General features: G+C 30.8%; 2 protein-coding genes across 3 annotated transcripts; one reads left to right on the plus strand and one right to left on the minus strand.

Moving 5' to 3' along the window:
* On the plus strand, positions 1 to 7,588 carry mu2 (mutator 2). Of its 2 annotated transcripts, XM_018518164.1 has the most exons (8): positions 1 to 21; positions 132 to 308; positions 635 to 733; positions 1,681 to 1,779; positions 2,055 to 2,237; positions 2,350 to 6,754; positions 6,874 to 7,185; positions 7,276 to 7,487. In XM_018518164.1, the coding sequence occupies exons 2-8, from the start codon at positions 222 to 224 to the stop codon at positions 7,485 to 7,487; spliced, it is 5,397 nt and encodes a 1,798-aa protein (XP_018373666.1). In that variant the 5' UTR covers positions 1 to 21; positions 132 to 221. The 2 variants fall into 2 exon arrangements, with proteins under 2 accessions (XP_018373666.1, XP_018373667.1); XM_018518165.1 differs by lacking the exon at positions 1 to 21 and having other exon boundaries at positions 75 to 308; positions 7,276 to 7,588.
* A 1,147-nt stretch (positions 7,589 to 8,735) lies between these two features.
* On the minus strand, positions 8,736 to 12,014 carry LOC108767995 (venom carboxylesterase-6). Its single transcript, XM_018518171.1, has 8 exons — positions 11,757 to 12,014; positions 10,589 to 10,892; positions 10,188 to 10,385; positions 9,910 to 10,088; positions 9,648 to 9,816; positions 9,253 to 9,588; positions 9,019 to 9,145; positions 8,736 to 8,931 (listed from the first exon to the last, which is right to left on the minus strand). The coding sequence occupies exons 1-8, from the start codon at positions 11,964 to 11,966 to the stop codon at positions 8,736 to 8,738; spliced, it is 1,719 nt and encodes a 572-aa protein (XP_018373673.1). The 5' UTR covers positions 11,967 to 12,014.
* Positions 12,015 to 14,494: the final 2,480 nt, after the last annotated feature.

Genomic DNA, 14,494 nt, shown 5'->3' on the forward strand with positions numbered 1-14,494 from the left:
TAAGAAATATGTGAAATTTGTGTAATATTTTGTGTTAATATTATTTGTTTGTTAAGTGTTATTATTATAAAGTAAATATTTATGAAATACTTGCTTGCTTATATATTTTTTGTGTAATTATTTAAATGAAGGTGAATTGGTGAAGGTTTTTACGGGGAAAAGTCTTGGCGGTGTGATTAAACAATAATTACTTGAAAAACTAATTTTTATTGTTAATAACAATGGATTTCTCAGCTACGCAAGTTTATAAAGATGAAGATAATTTATTTACTGACTCACATGCATTATCGGAGGAAGAATCAGTACAGGTTAAGTATAGTTAAATATGTTTTTTTAATAGTAAAATGTAAAGTTCGAGAGAGAGAGAGAGAGAGAGAGAGAGAGAGAGAGAGAGAGAGAGAGAGAGGGAGGTGGGAGGGAGGGGGAAGGAGAGAGAAAGAGAGAGAGATTGCATGTATTGTAGTGTATTTATATTATATTTGTTAAATCTTAAATATTTTTTGTCTTAAATGTTTGATATTGAATTATTTTCTAATATTTTATTTCATATATATATATATATATATATATATAAATAATACTTAATGCATAAAATGATTCAACAAAACGTTTTATATTTTATTAAAAAATTTAGGTTGGAACGTTAAGCATCAATTCCACTGATTACCAGATTAAAACGGGAATTACAAAAATTGGTAGACTTGATACGTGCAACATTGTTATTCAAGATGATGTAAGTTTCAGCATATTTTTTATTATTTTATAAAAAAATTAGTTGATAATTTTTATAAATTGGGCTTGAAGAAAAATATTCCTTTAGTTTTATAAGAACTTGCTATAAATTGATGTATAAAATTGAGTAGAGGAAGGTCACCGATACCAACATACCACTGTTTTTAGACAATATTTCTTAAACAAAAGATAAAAATACAACTTCAAAAATATAAATACAAAGTAAAAAGTGTCTTCTATCAGATAGAATAAGCAATTTTTATAATACTGTTTGCAATTTTGCAATAATTAAGTTGCAATAATTAAGTTTTTCATAAGTTATGCAAAAATGAGCATCTGTCAAAATGGGCTCCAAAACTGACATAATAGGCAATAATACTAACATTCTTATTTTATAAATAAAGATATCCTATTCTGTAAAGAAAACTAATTTATGAAACTATAAACATTTAAAATGACATAATATTATCAATAATATAGTAAAATTATTATTTTAATTACAATTTGCAAAAGAACACCGTAAGAATTTTCTTCTCGGATTCATCGAATTGGTTTTTAGCTGATTTGGTATAGAAATAAGCCACAAATATATGAATTACGAGTTATACTTCCTTAATTAGCTAAACAGATTATGATCTTATTAGTATTAATAAAGTGCAATAGTTAGTTTCTGAGAAATAAGGGAGTGTCACTTTAGGAGACTTAGTCAGTATCGGCGACTTTCCTCTAATATTACATCCAAATAAAGCTTGAATATAATTTGAATAAAATATTCAATTTTTTCCCTGATATTATTTAAAGCTCTATTGGTTTTGATTATGATGGATAGATTGTATAATCTTTTTTTCTATTTTTTTTTTGTACATAGTAAAAGACTATTGAACAAATATTTTTGATGCCAAGTACTAAAAAAAGTTTGTAATATTTTTATACAAATCTTTTTTTCAGATGACAGTGTCAAAACTACATGCAGAAATTGAAGCTAGCGGTCGAGGATCAACCTGGATCTGTGATCTGAAATCGCTCAACAAAACAAAGCTTAATAATGTAATTACTACATATCTTTATTGTTAATAACTATATCGATGAAACTGTGTCATTTCATCAATTTGATATGCAAGCTATGTCATATGATCTGACATTGCATATGCAGACATATAACTAATTGATAGAGAAAAAATTATTCTTAATAAACTACATATGTGAAACATGCATATATAAATTATATAAATATCTTAATGTTTTATTTAAAATGATGTGACAAAAACGTTGTGACAATTTTTAAGATGAATTAATTATAGAATTTTTTCTTATTTTTACAGTTAATACTACAACCTAATCGTTCGTACGAACTTAAGGATGGAAGTGTTATTGAATTCGGAGGAGTGCGTGCAACTTATTGTATATACTGTCCGGCTAACGATGAAGTAATACCAGAAACACCTGCACCATCGCGACAGAAAACTGCGAATATAATAATTCCTAATACGCCAGATTCATCACTCGTAAGTGCTTTACACGCGATTGGCATGTAATATTTGTTATGGGCTTTATCTCCTATTGGTTGTATAATATTGGTGTTAATTGAACTAAACTTAGGAATATATTTATTTGCAGAATATTTCATCCAGTGTGGACAATGATGGATCCATTATTCTTGGAACTCAGAAAGATGATGAGACTTGCAGCGTCTTTCGACGACCGCGAGTTCCGCAACAAAGTTCATCTCCAAGTATTAATAAAAAGAATACTTCCAAAAATGAGAGCAATGACTCGCTAAGTACCATTGCATTGCATACGTCTGATATTAATGTTAGCGAGAATCAAGTTAGTATATATGAAGCAGAGACGCAAAAGTTTGATAAAGGATATAAAATGACATCAAATTCCATTTATGATATGGAGACCCAAGATGATCTTGTTGATATATCCAAGCATGTTAAAACGAATACTAAAAATGGCAAGCAGCTGCCAAGACTAAATGTTTGCGATAAAACAGCTGGCAGATCTGTAACAGATATCCACGATATGGAAACACAGAATTGTTTAGATGATATTAATGAAATAGAAACTCAAAAGGACAATATAAATATTCGAAATGTAACGGCGACGAAGTTTACGACGGATATTCATACTATGGAAACGCAAGTTGATACTGACAACATTGATGAAGATAGCAGCAATGCTCAGAAGTTTGAAATCGATAAGGGTAACAGTCAAGAGAAAAATTTAGCTAAAATCGGGTGCAATATTCACGATTTAGAGACACAAAGGTTCGATGATAACTATATTGTGAAAAATATATCTAATTTGGAAACTCAATTTGAATTAAATAGCATTGCAAGAGGCGAGCAGAATAAAGACATATCCGATATGGAAACTCAATTCGAGACGGATGGTACGGCAAATGAGATTAATAATGATCGAGCAAATAAGAAAAAAGACAGAAACGATATAGCAAATACTACTAAGGACGGGATAAATCACGAAGACATCACAAAGTCATCGAGATCCAGATCCAGTAATCGTAGGTATTTGAATTTATCTTCACCAAGAGTTGAAGGTAGACTTTCTTCATCATTAAACCAGAGCACTCATTTGCTTGAGTCATCAGGTTTATTAGAGCTCTTTAGCGAGGGCATTGATGAGCAAGAAGTGCAAGCATCTAATGCGTCTACTCCGAAACCGCTTGCAAAAATGTCATCGAAAAAGAATAGCAACGTTGAACATGTACAAAACATAGTAAATGATGAAGAAAACGATGAAGATATTTTCGAAGCTCCTACTCAATACGCTAGTCGCAAATTTGAAGCTTTAATATCGGATGATTCTGAAACTGATGAGAAAGATGCAGTAATAACCTCCAAAGATTCCAAAAAGAAGTGTAGAAAGCCTCGCTTGGAACAAACTAACGACGTTTCGGAAACGGACACGCAAGAAAACATTGCAGAACTTGCTGAAAAGCAGTGTGAATTAAGAACTTCAAATAAACCATCTGATGAAGTTGTAAATGATAGAAATGACCCTGGCACGAGCATCGAATCTGAAGATATGTTTGATGTACAAACGCAATTGAACAATCCTGTAACTAATAATACATCGAATTTGTCAATTGATCAATCACAAAACTCTAATCAAATTAATGAGGCTAAGATTAGTGATATGTCACCGACACAAATTATAAACAACAATCATGATAATCAAAGAAGTACATCTGTGTCAGATATTGATGTAGCGCCTACTCAAGTCATTTTATCACGTGAAACTTCTCCGAGTAATTCTATAGACTTGGCCTCGAAAAATAATGTGGTAAACAAGCGAATTATTAATGCAGAATTAGTTGATTATCGCACAACAGAAAATCTTGATTGTGAAGATATAGATTATGAGCTAGCACCTACACAAGTAATCGGTGAAATTGAAAATAAAGGAAAGGGAATTTCCACTCGTGAAAAAGGCTCCTCTCAAGTAAATGACACTCTCGAAGAAAAACTCAATGAAATGTTTGATGATGTAAATAATGATATGAATAGCATTCACGAGTCGCCGCATATGTCGACGCAGTATCTGGAAAAGATTTTGGAATCATCACAAAGTGATGACTCTATTAATAAAGCCAACGATGATGACAGAGATACATGTAACGTGCCACAAACAGAAGAGAAACAGCATGCATCTCGTAATCAACGTTCACATAATTTACTAGATAGTGAAGTAAATCCGAATAATGTAAATAAGGCAGAGACTGAATCTCAAAATTCAGATATTTATTTTTCTACTATTACTACAAGACGAAAGCGAAATATTTTAAAAGATACACAAGAGTTCCCAGACTCTGTGAAGGATATAACTCCTGATCAGGACATTAATTTTTCCCAGACATCTAAAGCAAGTAATGAAAAAGGCATGGATGATAATGTAGCTCAAGAATCTAACGAGAGAAAAAAAAGAATTGCCAAGACAAAACACGAATCTGATTCAATAACGGAAATATTAAACGATAATGAAGACAAGAATAAAATCATCTCGAGTAGGAATAACAAAAGAAGTCTTCGAAATTCAAAATTGATGAAATGTGATGATGAACCCGCGTCGAAAACGAGGAAACAAGTCTTTGAATGTGATCCAACCAAATTGAAAGTCGATGATGCAGAAGAGAAAACATCAATTTGCACACCTTGCCCATCAGAAAATGGTGGACAACGTGCGCAAATAATGGATACTCCGTATGAGAGTGACGATGACATTCTAATGCGCTTACCAGCTGTTAGAATATCAGGAACACTTTCAAATCCAGTGAGTCCTTCTGCATCATCGACGTCAACTGTGCATAGCACAAAATCTAAACGAGATATCGCAAGAAGTAAAGGAAAAGAAAGTACCTTGAAAGGAAAATCATTATGTAAACAGGATATTGAAAACTCTGGCAAACACAATAAGTCATCCATTGATAGTCAATCAAACCTTGTTCATGACAATCTAATGACTGACAAAATAACAGGCCCAGTGGACACTTCTGATGAATCTGACGATTGCAGCGAATCCACGTATAAACGATTCCAACAAATTGCAGATAGAATGTTAAGTAATAAACATAATTGTCCGAAACGTCAGAAGAAAAGAAGCAAGGAAAGTTCACGCGTTTCACCAAATATATCAGAAGATCCAAAGCAGAATACGGATGACGAATCGAAAAATTCGTGGATTAGTACAAAAATAACACGACATTCCAGCAAACAAAATGACAAGAGTCCACATGATCTTCAGAAAGAAACTTTAAAAAGTATAGAAGCAACCAGCTATGAAGCAACCAGATCTACAGAGTCAGAAACGAAATCTATTATCAGTAAGAGAAAGATACCTCTAAATGTGATAGAAAAAAGCGTGGACCAAACTACTTCGAAAAAACGTAAAATTGTCGCTGAGGAATGTCCAGTTTCTATACGCAGTCGCAGAAATCCCATGAAAACCACAACCGATAGGCAATCTCCGAATATCCTTGAACATGTTGCTAAAATAAGATCACGTGAAAGTATCTCTGAAAATATAAAGTCTTCCGAAGATAATAAAGCAATGTCTAAAACTACGTTGGAAGAAACTCAAGAGATCTCCTTAAATATGAGAACAGATGGAAATGTCTATCCTGGGAGATCCAATGTTAAACGAACCAGACATATAATTTATGATAATCAAGTCACGACACATGTCAATGATGTAACTGCAAATGAAAATAGTAAGAAAAATAAGCCAGCTCCAAAAGGAACAGAAACACAGACGAATCAGCAACTCAGCAAAGTTCCGAAAATTATACTTAATCCCTTAAAGTGCCTCAAGAGCCTCTCAGATGATACATCGCAAGAAGTCGAAAGTATTATGGCAAGAGCTCCGAGTAATACACGAAATAAGAATTTATCGATCAGAGAAGGTAGTAAAGCGAAAATATTTAAAAGAGAATTGAGAACCAGAAGCAAGAAACAACAAAATTCAGATACCGAAACAGATTCTGTTTTAACTGAGAGTAGTTTATCATCTGAGATAGAAGACTCTGATAATACACAACTTGACAATGTTGTATCAAAAGCTAAACGTAAAAGATCTGCTAAAAGTTCCATTTCTTCGCTGTCACAAGTCTCAATAAAAAGAAAGGAAGAAATATTTAAGAAGCCTTCTCGCATTAAGAATTCTACAAGTTCACTTATTGATACTTCCACAGAAAACATAACTGGTGAAAGTAGCCAAAGCGGTACTGAAAGTGACACTTCAATAAGTTCTAGATCTTTACGATCGAGAACAGCAAGAAAGAAGATAGAGTCGAATCCAAATACTTGTAGACTAACTGACGAGAGCGCTTCAAGTCTAAATACAAGTACAGAAACTATATCTCTTACTTTAACGCCTTCTAGAACGCGTAGGAGTATGTCGATTCTAAATAATTCCACATCATCCACAATGAAACATAAAGTTTTATTTACGGGTATAACGGGTGTAATGGAAAATTATAGTGAGATTGTTAAAACATTAGGTGAGTATAAATTTAAATAAATTATATTTAAATGAATAGATTTCTTCGCAATATATATATATATATATATATAGTATTAACAGTTATTTTACTATTTGTTGACAATTTTTATTTTACAGGTGGAAGTAAAGTGGAAGATCCGGCACAGTGCACCGTTTTAGTTACTGATAAAGTTCGTCGAACATACAAATTTTTATGTGCGTTAGCAAAAAGTGTACCCATAGTAGGGATCGATTGGTTGACAGAAAGTAAAACTAAGAAAGAGTTTATAGATTGGGAAAAGCATATATTAAAAGATTCCGAAGCCGAAACCAGGTATGATTTCAAACTGAGGGAGAGTCTTGATAAAGCTAGGGAGAAAAAAATGCTAGACGGCTATATTGTTGTATTGACGCCGAACGTCGAGCCACCGCCTATAAAAGAATTAAAAGGTAATATAGAAATATTCTTATATCAACTTATATAAAATATTTGTATTCTAATATTCTAGTATACAAATATTCGTATTTGTATTCTTATAGATATAGTATCGTCTTGTGGAGGAAAAGCTCTATTACGTCCACCGACTAAATGGCCCGAAAGAGCGATAATTTTATCTCGTAAAGAAGATTTGTCAAACGCGAAAAAGTTTCTTGCTAAAGCACCAAAGACTGTTACGGTACAAGATATAGAATTTATCCTGACTGGTATCTTAAGACAGGAAACAGATTTCGTCAAATATAAGTTGACATGATAACTGTTAATACTCAGATCAATATCCATAGTCGATTCTTTACTTAAATCTTGAAATAAGAACTGACTATGAATATCGGATTTAGTATGCATATTTTTTGGTTAATAATTAAAGAAACTAACTCTACTGTTACATATTGTCATATCTTTAGTAAATAAAAATTAGATGCAATGTCTTAGAACTTATATTATTTATGAAACTTTTAAATAAGTATACCGTTTATTAATATAAGTTCTGATTTAAACCATCAATCTTGCTTTCACAAAATCTAGATTTTGTAAAATTTTCAATATCTCAAAGCACCATAAAGAATTAAATTTTAAAACAAAGATTTTAGCAGATTTGAATTACCTATATACTTATAGAAATAGTACAACTGATTCCACATAAAAGACTGCGAATATTTTAGTTCTTTTTGAAAAAAGTGGCATATTTTACTTATACGTAACGTTATATTTATATTTATAGTTTTATTGATCATATATCTCTCTCTATTCTCTTTTATCCTTTATTTTAAACATTTTTAGAAATCATTATAGCATACGCTGTTTTATTGAGAAGAATTATTTGATTTTATAATTTACTGCTCAATATTATTTTATATAAAATACAAAAGTTAGATTTAATATAACACACTTGTATATTCTTTAATTTTATAATATTTTGAATAAAACATTAGATGGATAAAACATTTATTTCAGTCAGCGTAATGTGAATTATATTTGATTAATTTTTCATAATGAAGAATTTTTAATATTTGTTAGAAATGTGCTTCATTTTAAGAAAATATGAAAAAGAATTTATTATTAATAACTCCATCATAATAATAAATTCCTTCTCATTCTCTGTACCTAAATATAAATTATATATATATATATACTCATATTTTATAGTTTCAAAATAATTTGTTATGTATAATAGTTTAACAAATATTTTATTATATACATAATTCACAGAAAATGGGAACATTAAACATTAATTCTACTGATTATCATATTAAGACAGGGACTAAGATTTAATATTCTCGATAGTGCGACTTTTATAAGCTATGCAATAAGTTTTAACATTACATTTTTTATTTGCACAAGAAATTAATCGATAATTATTTTTATATGTTTGAAATAAAGAGAAACTTAATATAAGTTATGTATGTATAAAATAAATTTATGTATGTCTAAAACTAAATAACATTATCTTTGAACAAAGCTTTAATTTAGAAAAGATGTTTATTTTTTATTTCATTGTTATTTAAAGCTCATCTTTATTGATTCCTGAGTGCTTCAATATATTCTCCTTAAAATTGATCGAATTCCAGAATTCTTTTTCTCCAAAGTTAGGATTGCTGTCCATGTTAATCTTATCAGGACCAGCTATGTGCAAATAATGAAGCTCCTTCTTTGAAGGATCTAATCTAGGCCATTCCACATTGGCTACCTTCGGAATTCTGAAAAATTGGAAGAATTAGTATTTTGATATTGTATGAGTTTACGTTTAATACCGTATGTAATATGTATAAGTATTTCTTTCTTACCCTTCTGTGGCAAACAATACCCAAAAGTCGATTAAATGCTTTTGCATATCGCGATCTTTTTGTGTTGTAAGTGGATCTACCCAGGAAGTATTTAACACATAGACTACGTCGTCGCCATGTGAGACGCCTGATAAAACGAATAAATAATTTTTTTTTTAATTAAACATTTTTTAAATAGAAATATGTGTATCTATATTGTAAATTTTCTTGAACATTAATATTTCACAGACTTACCATAATTCACGGTGGTACCGCTGTAAGCATTGCTTAAGCTTTGCGCACCTCTGTAAGTAAAGTAATGATACCAAACTGGATTCTTATTTACTTTGGCCTGCATTCGCGCAGCTTTCTCGCTATCTACGACGAAGAAGCGATCACTCGACATTCGTATCAGTTCTTTCGTACTTTGTCGATCGATTGGTTTTGTACCAAAGTAATGTTTCTTAACAAGCCGAGTAATCTCGATATGCTTCTCTCTCGGGATAGTATAATTAAAATCAAGGTAGTCTGGCCCAAGAATATCCCAATTATCGTTCAACTGTTTCAGATTTTGATCATCAGCAATAAACTCTACAATAAGTTATATATTTGTAGTAAATATCTGTGTTATTATATGCGCATTATCTTACCAGCCACAGGATAAAGGCCTTCTTCACTCGTTACTCCTGTAACCCAAGGTATATCCTGAATGTCTCCGCTATTGATAATCTCAATGGGTGTTCTATCGATGAACGGTGTTTCATCACCAAATTTCTCAGCTACCGGCCCGAAAGGAGTGAAGGGATTGAAAAAGAATGGCTAAAATCATAAGATTGATCATAACTTTCTTTTCTTCATCCGAGGATTGCGTTTATCTTTTTATCAAGACAATAAAAGTAAGAAGAGTTTTACCATAAATTCACTTGTAGTTTGTACGATTGCACGAGCTGGACGATATCTCAAGCAACGTATCATATCTCTGGAGCTAATTGTAGGACATCCCATTAAAGCGCCCAATTTCTTGGCCTTCTCTAAAGAGTTCTCAGCTTGCGTCCAACAATCAAATGCTGTACCGCTAAACGATATACCATCTAGATTACATAAAGTTGTGACGTAGCAGTTTAATATAATATGTAGATGAAACGATTTTTTATCTTTATATTAATTTTTATACTATTTCATAAAATTACTTCGGAAGAGTCCAGCGCTCATTTGCGATAAGTAATGATAATGTACGCTCGCACCACCAGCACTTAAACCGATCAATGTCACTTTTTTAGGGTCGCCACTAAACCATTCGATGTTCTGTGATACCCAACGAAGTGCCATATTTTGGTCTTTCAGACCCATGTTGCCAGGAACTATTTCATCTTCCGTACTGAGAAAACCTAATATTTAAAAAAATGATTTTCAATTTAGAGAGTTAATAAATTAGGAGACGCACAACACATATAAGTTTACACATTTGTTTTAAAATTGTTTGTATCAAATAATTGAACGAATAAACTTTAACATTTTAAAAGTAATAAATATTATTTTTATTAATATGCTAATAATTTTAATTTCAGTATGTAATGTTGATATTAAATACCCATAGGTCCCAATCGATAGTTAATTGTGACAAGTATAACATCATGATCCATTAGATATTTGGGTCCATACAATATACCGCTACCACATTGGAATGCTCCGCCATGGATCCAAAATATTACCGGCATTGAGATTTTATTTCCTTCTTTTTCTCGTACTGGCACGTAAACATTTAAATACAAACAATCTTCGGCACCTACAACTTTCTCCGGAGGATGTTCTGGCACTTGATCATATTGAATGCATACGGCACTTAATTTTGTAGCCGATAGTTCACCAATCCATGTTGGTATTGGCCGAGGGGGCTGCGCAAGAAAAATGAGAAGAAATTCTTAACTAAAACATTTTTTATCAATATTTTTAAGTGAGAAAGTTTTTATAGAAATTTAGTTTCTAAACAAAGGAAAGTAATTAACAAGGTATTTGCAATAAATTATTACTTATTGCAAGAATTCATTTTCATCTTATCATATTAAAAGTACATATCATTTCGAAAAATGTATACTAAAAGAAGAGTTTGGTTGCATTAATTGGTATTCTGGTTGAAAATGAATAAATCAAAATTTTCTAATCGAATCTATTATAATTGTAGTTGAATAATCAGAATTTTGATTAATATGATCAGAATTTTCTAGTTCGTTTATTTTCAACCAGAAATTTTTCTTAGGCTGACTTTTCACTTGACGCTACGACACTCATTTTCAGCGTCAAAACAGGTCACGTGATCAAAATTGACGCTTGATACTCGTGAAAATAAACGTCGTAGCGTCAGGTGAAAATCCAGCTAGTGTAACTTTAAAGATATTAAATACTAAGTATAAGCATATTCGGGCCTATGACGGTCAAAGTTAGATCTTTTTGCCTAAATAATTCCCAGTGAATTATCTATATCCTATATATGTACATGCATATATATCATATTTTTGTAGTTATTCAATCTGGGCGCCAAAATTTTTCCGGACTTTAACGCAATTAAACTACTGCAATAATATCACAAGTTAGATAAAGTCCGGAAAAATTTTGGGAATTATTTAGGCAAAAAGATCTAGCTTTGACCGTCGATAGGCGCGAATATGCTTATATACTTAGTATTTAATTTCCTGTCGGTCCGAATAAAATCTTATTATTGTTTAAAGATATTTATACCAATGATTAATTCGATTATGTACTTTAAATCGTAATTTCCCAACAGGTGGCAAAGCGTAAGGAACCCCTTCATAAGCTTCGTATTTTCTGCCATTTTGCGAGGTTTTGTAGTAACCTTTCAGTCCTCCCAAAGGTGTTCTAACTCTTGGAGCAGTCTCTGTATTCGCGTAAATGGTGAAGTCGAAAGCAAGTAGAACGATCAGTAGTAGTTTCAGCAACATAATAGTTCTCATATAGCCTGTTGCACCTTGTTAAGATTACTGCGAACTGGCATTCTTTAGTACCAGTTGCTTCTTATATCCTTGAATAAAGAGGCACTGGTATCTGTATATACGCATATGTATAAATTAAATAACCGTTAGAAGACGTATTTATCAAACTTAATAACATTTAATATACTGTCAATATATACTTGTGCATGTAATTATCTCATATTATGTTACATATTTATTTTAGTTAGATTAATCAACAATTATTGTGTTTTTAAAAAGTGACAAAAATATCAAATAATTTATTATGTCTAAGAAGATGGACGTTTTATTTATGAATGTTATTCACTCGTACAAAATACGTGAGAACGCAAAAGAAATTTCTTTTAAATTTTAAGATAAAAATGAATTAACAATTCATCTTGAAATAAATATGAACGAGAAGTGAAGTTTCACATCTAAGAATATTGCAGTATGTAACTTCATACACTTGCAACTTTTATTTTGTTGAGCGAGATAAGATATCCTCTATCAGTTATCGTATATATACAATATATATACAGTTTATCTGTATCATCTATTTTTCATCTATTTTCTAGATATATTTTTTATACATAGTGGAAGACTACTTGAGCAAATTTCTAATATAAATTCTGAGCAGAAATATATGTAATAATAATTTGAATTTTTTAAAGCTAGTAGGGATGAAGGATTAACTTGGCAATTTGAACCCTTCTAACAAATGTTTAATAATGTAAAAATATTATTTTTATTATTTTCCTTCTAACAAACGTTTAATAACGTAAAAATTTTTATTACTTACCTTCTTACAAATGTTTATTAATATAAAAATATTATTTTTATTACTTTTATTACTATTAATATAATTCTTGGTTTGAGTTGTTTATATTTTTTTATTAGAGATACAAACATGACTACTTAATTGATGTGCGTGCTACGTTTAATGTTTTTATCATTATATAATCTTATTTATATATGTTAATTATATTGTACATGTAGGCGCGAGACTGCCCGATAAAATTACACTCAGTAAGTTGCTCATAAAACTTGCGTATATATAAGCGTATTAAATTGTATAATTTTATTCTAATCAATTTGTATCAATGCAAATTTCTTATTTTATTTAAGATGGCACTGCAATAAAAATATTGCAATTGTTTTCAAGAAGAACTAATAGTATTTTTTTTTACATTCACATTGCTACGAACTTCAATAACGAAACTAATTTAAACGAAACTAATTATAAGCAATTCTAACAAATGTAGACACGAAATGTTATATTAATATAACATTTCGTGTCTACATTTGTTAGAATTGCTTATAATGAGCTCAATTACTTAAAACAGCAGAAAAAAGACAAGAAAAAGTACTCGATGTATCAGAGCTAAAAGTTAAAGTAAAGTAATACTGAAACAAAAAATTCGCGCAAACTACTTCAAGAGTGATATAACATTTTAATAGACAAACTGACGATAATTCGCGTAATCTTCAGAGCAAATATGTGAAAAATATATTCTATAAAGTCAAATCTATAAAACTATAGAAACAAAATTTATTGTCTAAGAGAAAGATTATGTATCTCTGAATATAATAGAAGCAGATTACTTCGAAGAGGTGTAAAACAGCTTAAGTCACTAAGGAATATCTGGCTTCTGTACGTTGAAGAAATTAACAATAAAAACCGCTATCAACAAATAATCCTAAAATATTCTTGAGTATTTTGTTAAAACCATATATATGAGAATTCTTCGATGATTGAGAATTTGAAGTCTTTTGACGATGTAATACAGCAGTCTATATCTATAGATCTCCATCGAAAATAATTTAAAAGAGTTTCAATATACCGAGAACAGAATATACCGATCCTAAGAGATACAATGTTAAACGAGCCATATAATTTATGATGATTAAGTCACGATACGTGTGTTGATGATGTAACAACGGAATAAATAGTAAGAAAAATAAGCTAACTCAAATGAAAGAAGTAAAAACACAGGCAAGTTGACTGCAAGACAATTTAGTTTTAAAAACTTTCTTCTTAATAGTCCTATAAAAGTCTTGCGGATTAAAGTGTATAAAATTTGAAATCTGTAGTCTCATAACTATAAGAAAGTGAGAGAGAAAGAATAGTATACGTGCAAATGTGATGCGCTAACAAACAGCTACTACTAATAGCGACAAAAAGATAATATAGTTAAATAAAAAGGAATGCGCACGTACACATTAGAAATACATATTCATACACATGCGCGCACCCACATATATATATATATATATACATAAGGTAAGAAAAAGATAATAAGCGGATAGCAGAATTAAACTAGTCATCAGTATTAAATATTAATTTTCTCACAAAGAAGATATTTCAGTAATCTACCATATCAACAGGGAATGGAAGTAACTCGTTACTTGTAACGAAGTTACAGTTACAAGTTACTTTTTTGGTAACTTTACTAGTAACTGCGTTACTTTTTTTCTTTGGTAACTGTAACGGTAACGAAGTTACATTTTTTTGGTAACGGTAACGAATT

Source organism: Trachymyrmex cornetzi, unplaced genomic scaffold (genome assembly GCF_001594075.2).
Source record: "Trachymyrmex cornetzi isolate Tcor2-1 unplaced genomic scaffold, Tcor1.1 scaffold745, whole genome shotgun sequence".
NCBI lineage: Eukaryota > Metazoa > Arthropoda > Insecta > Hymenoptera > Formicidae > Trachymyrmex > Trachymyrmex cornetzi.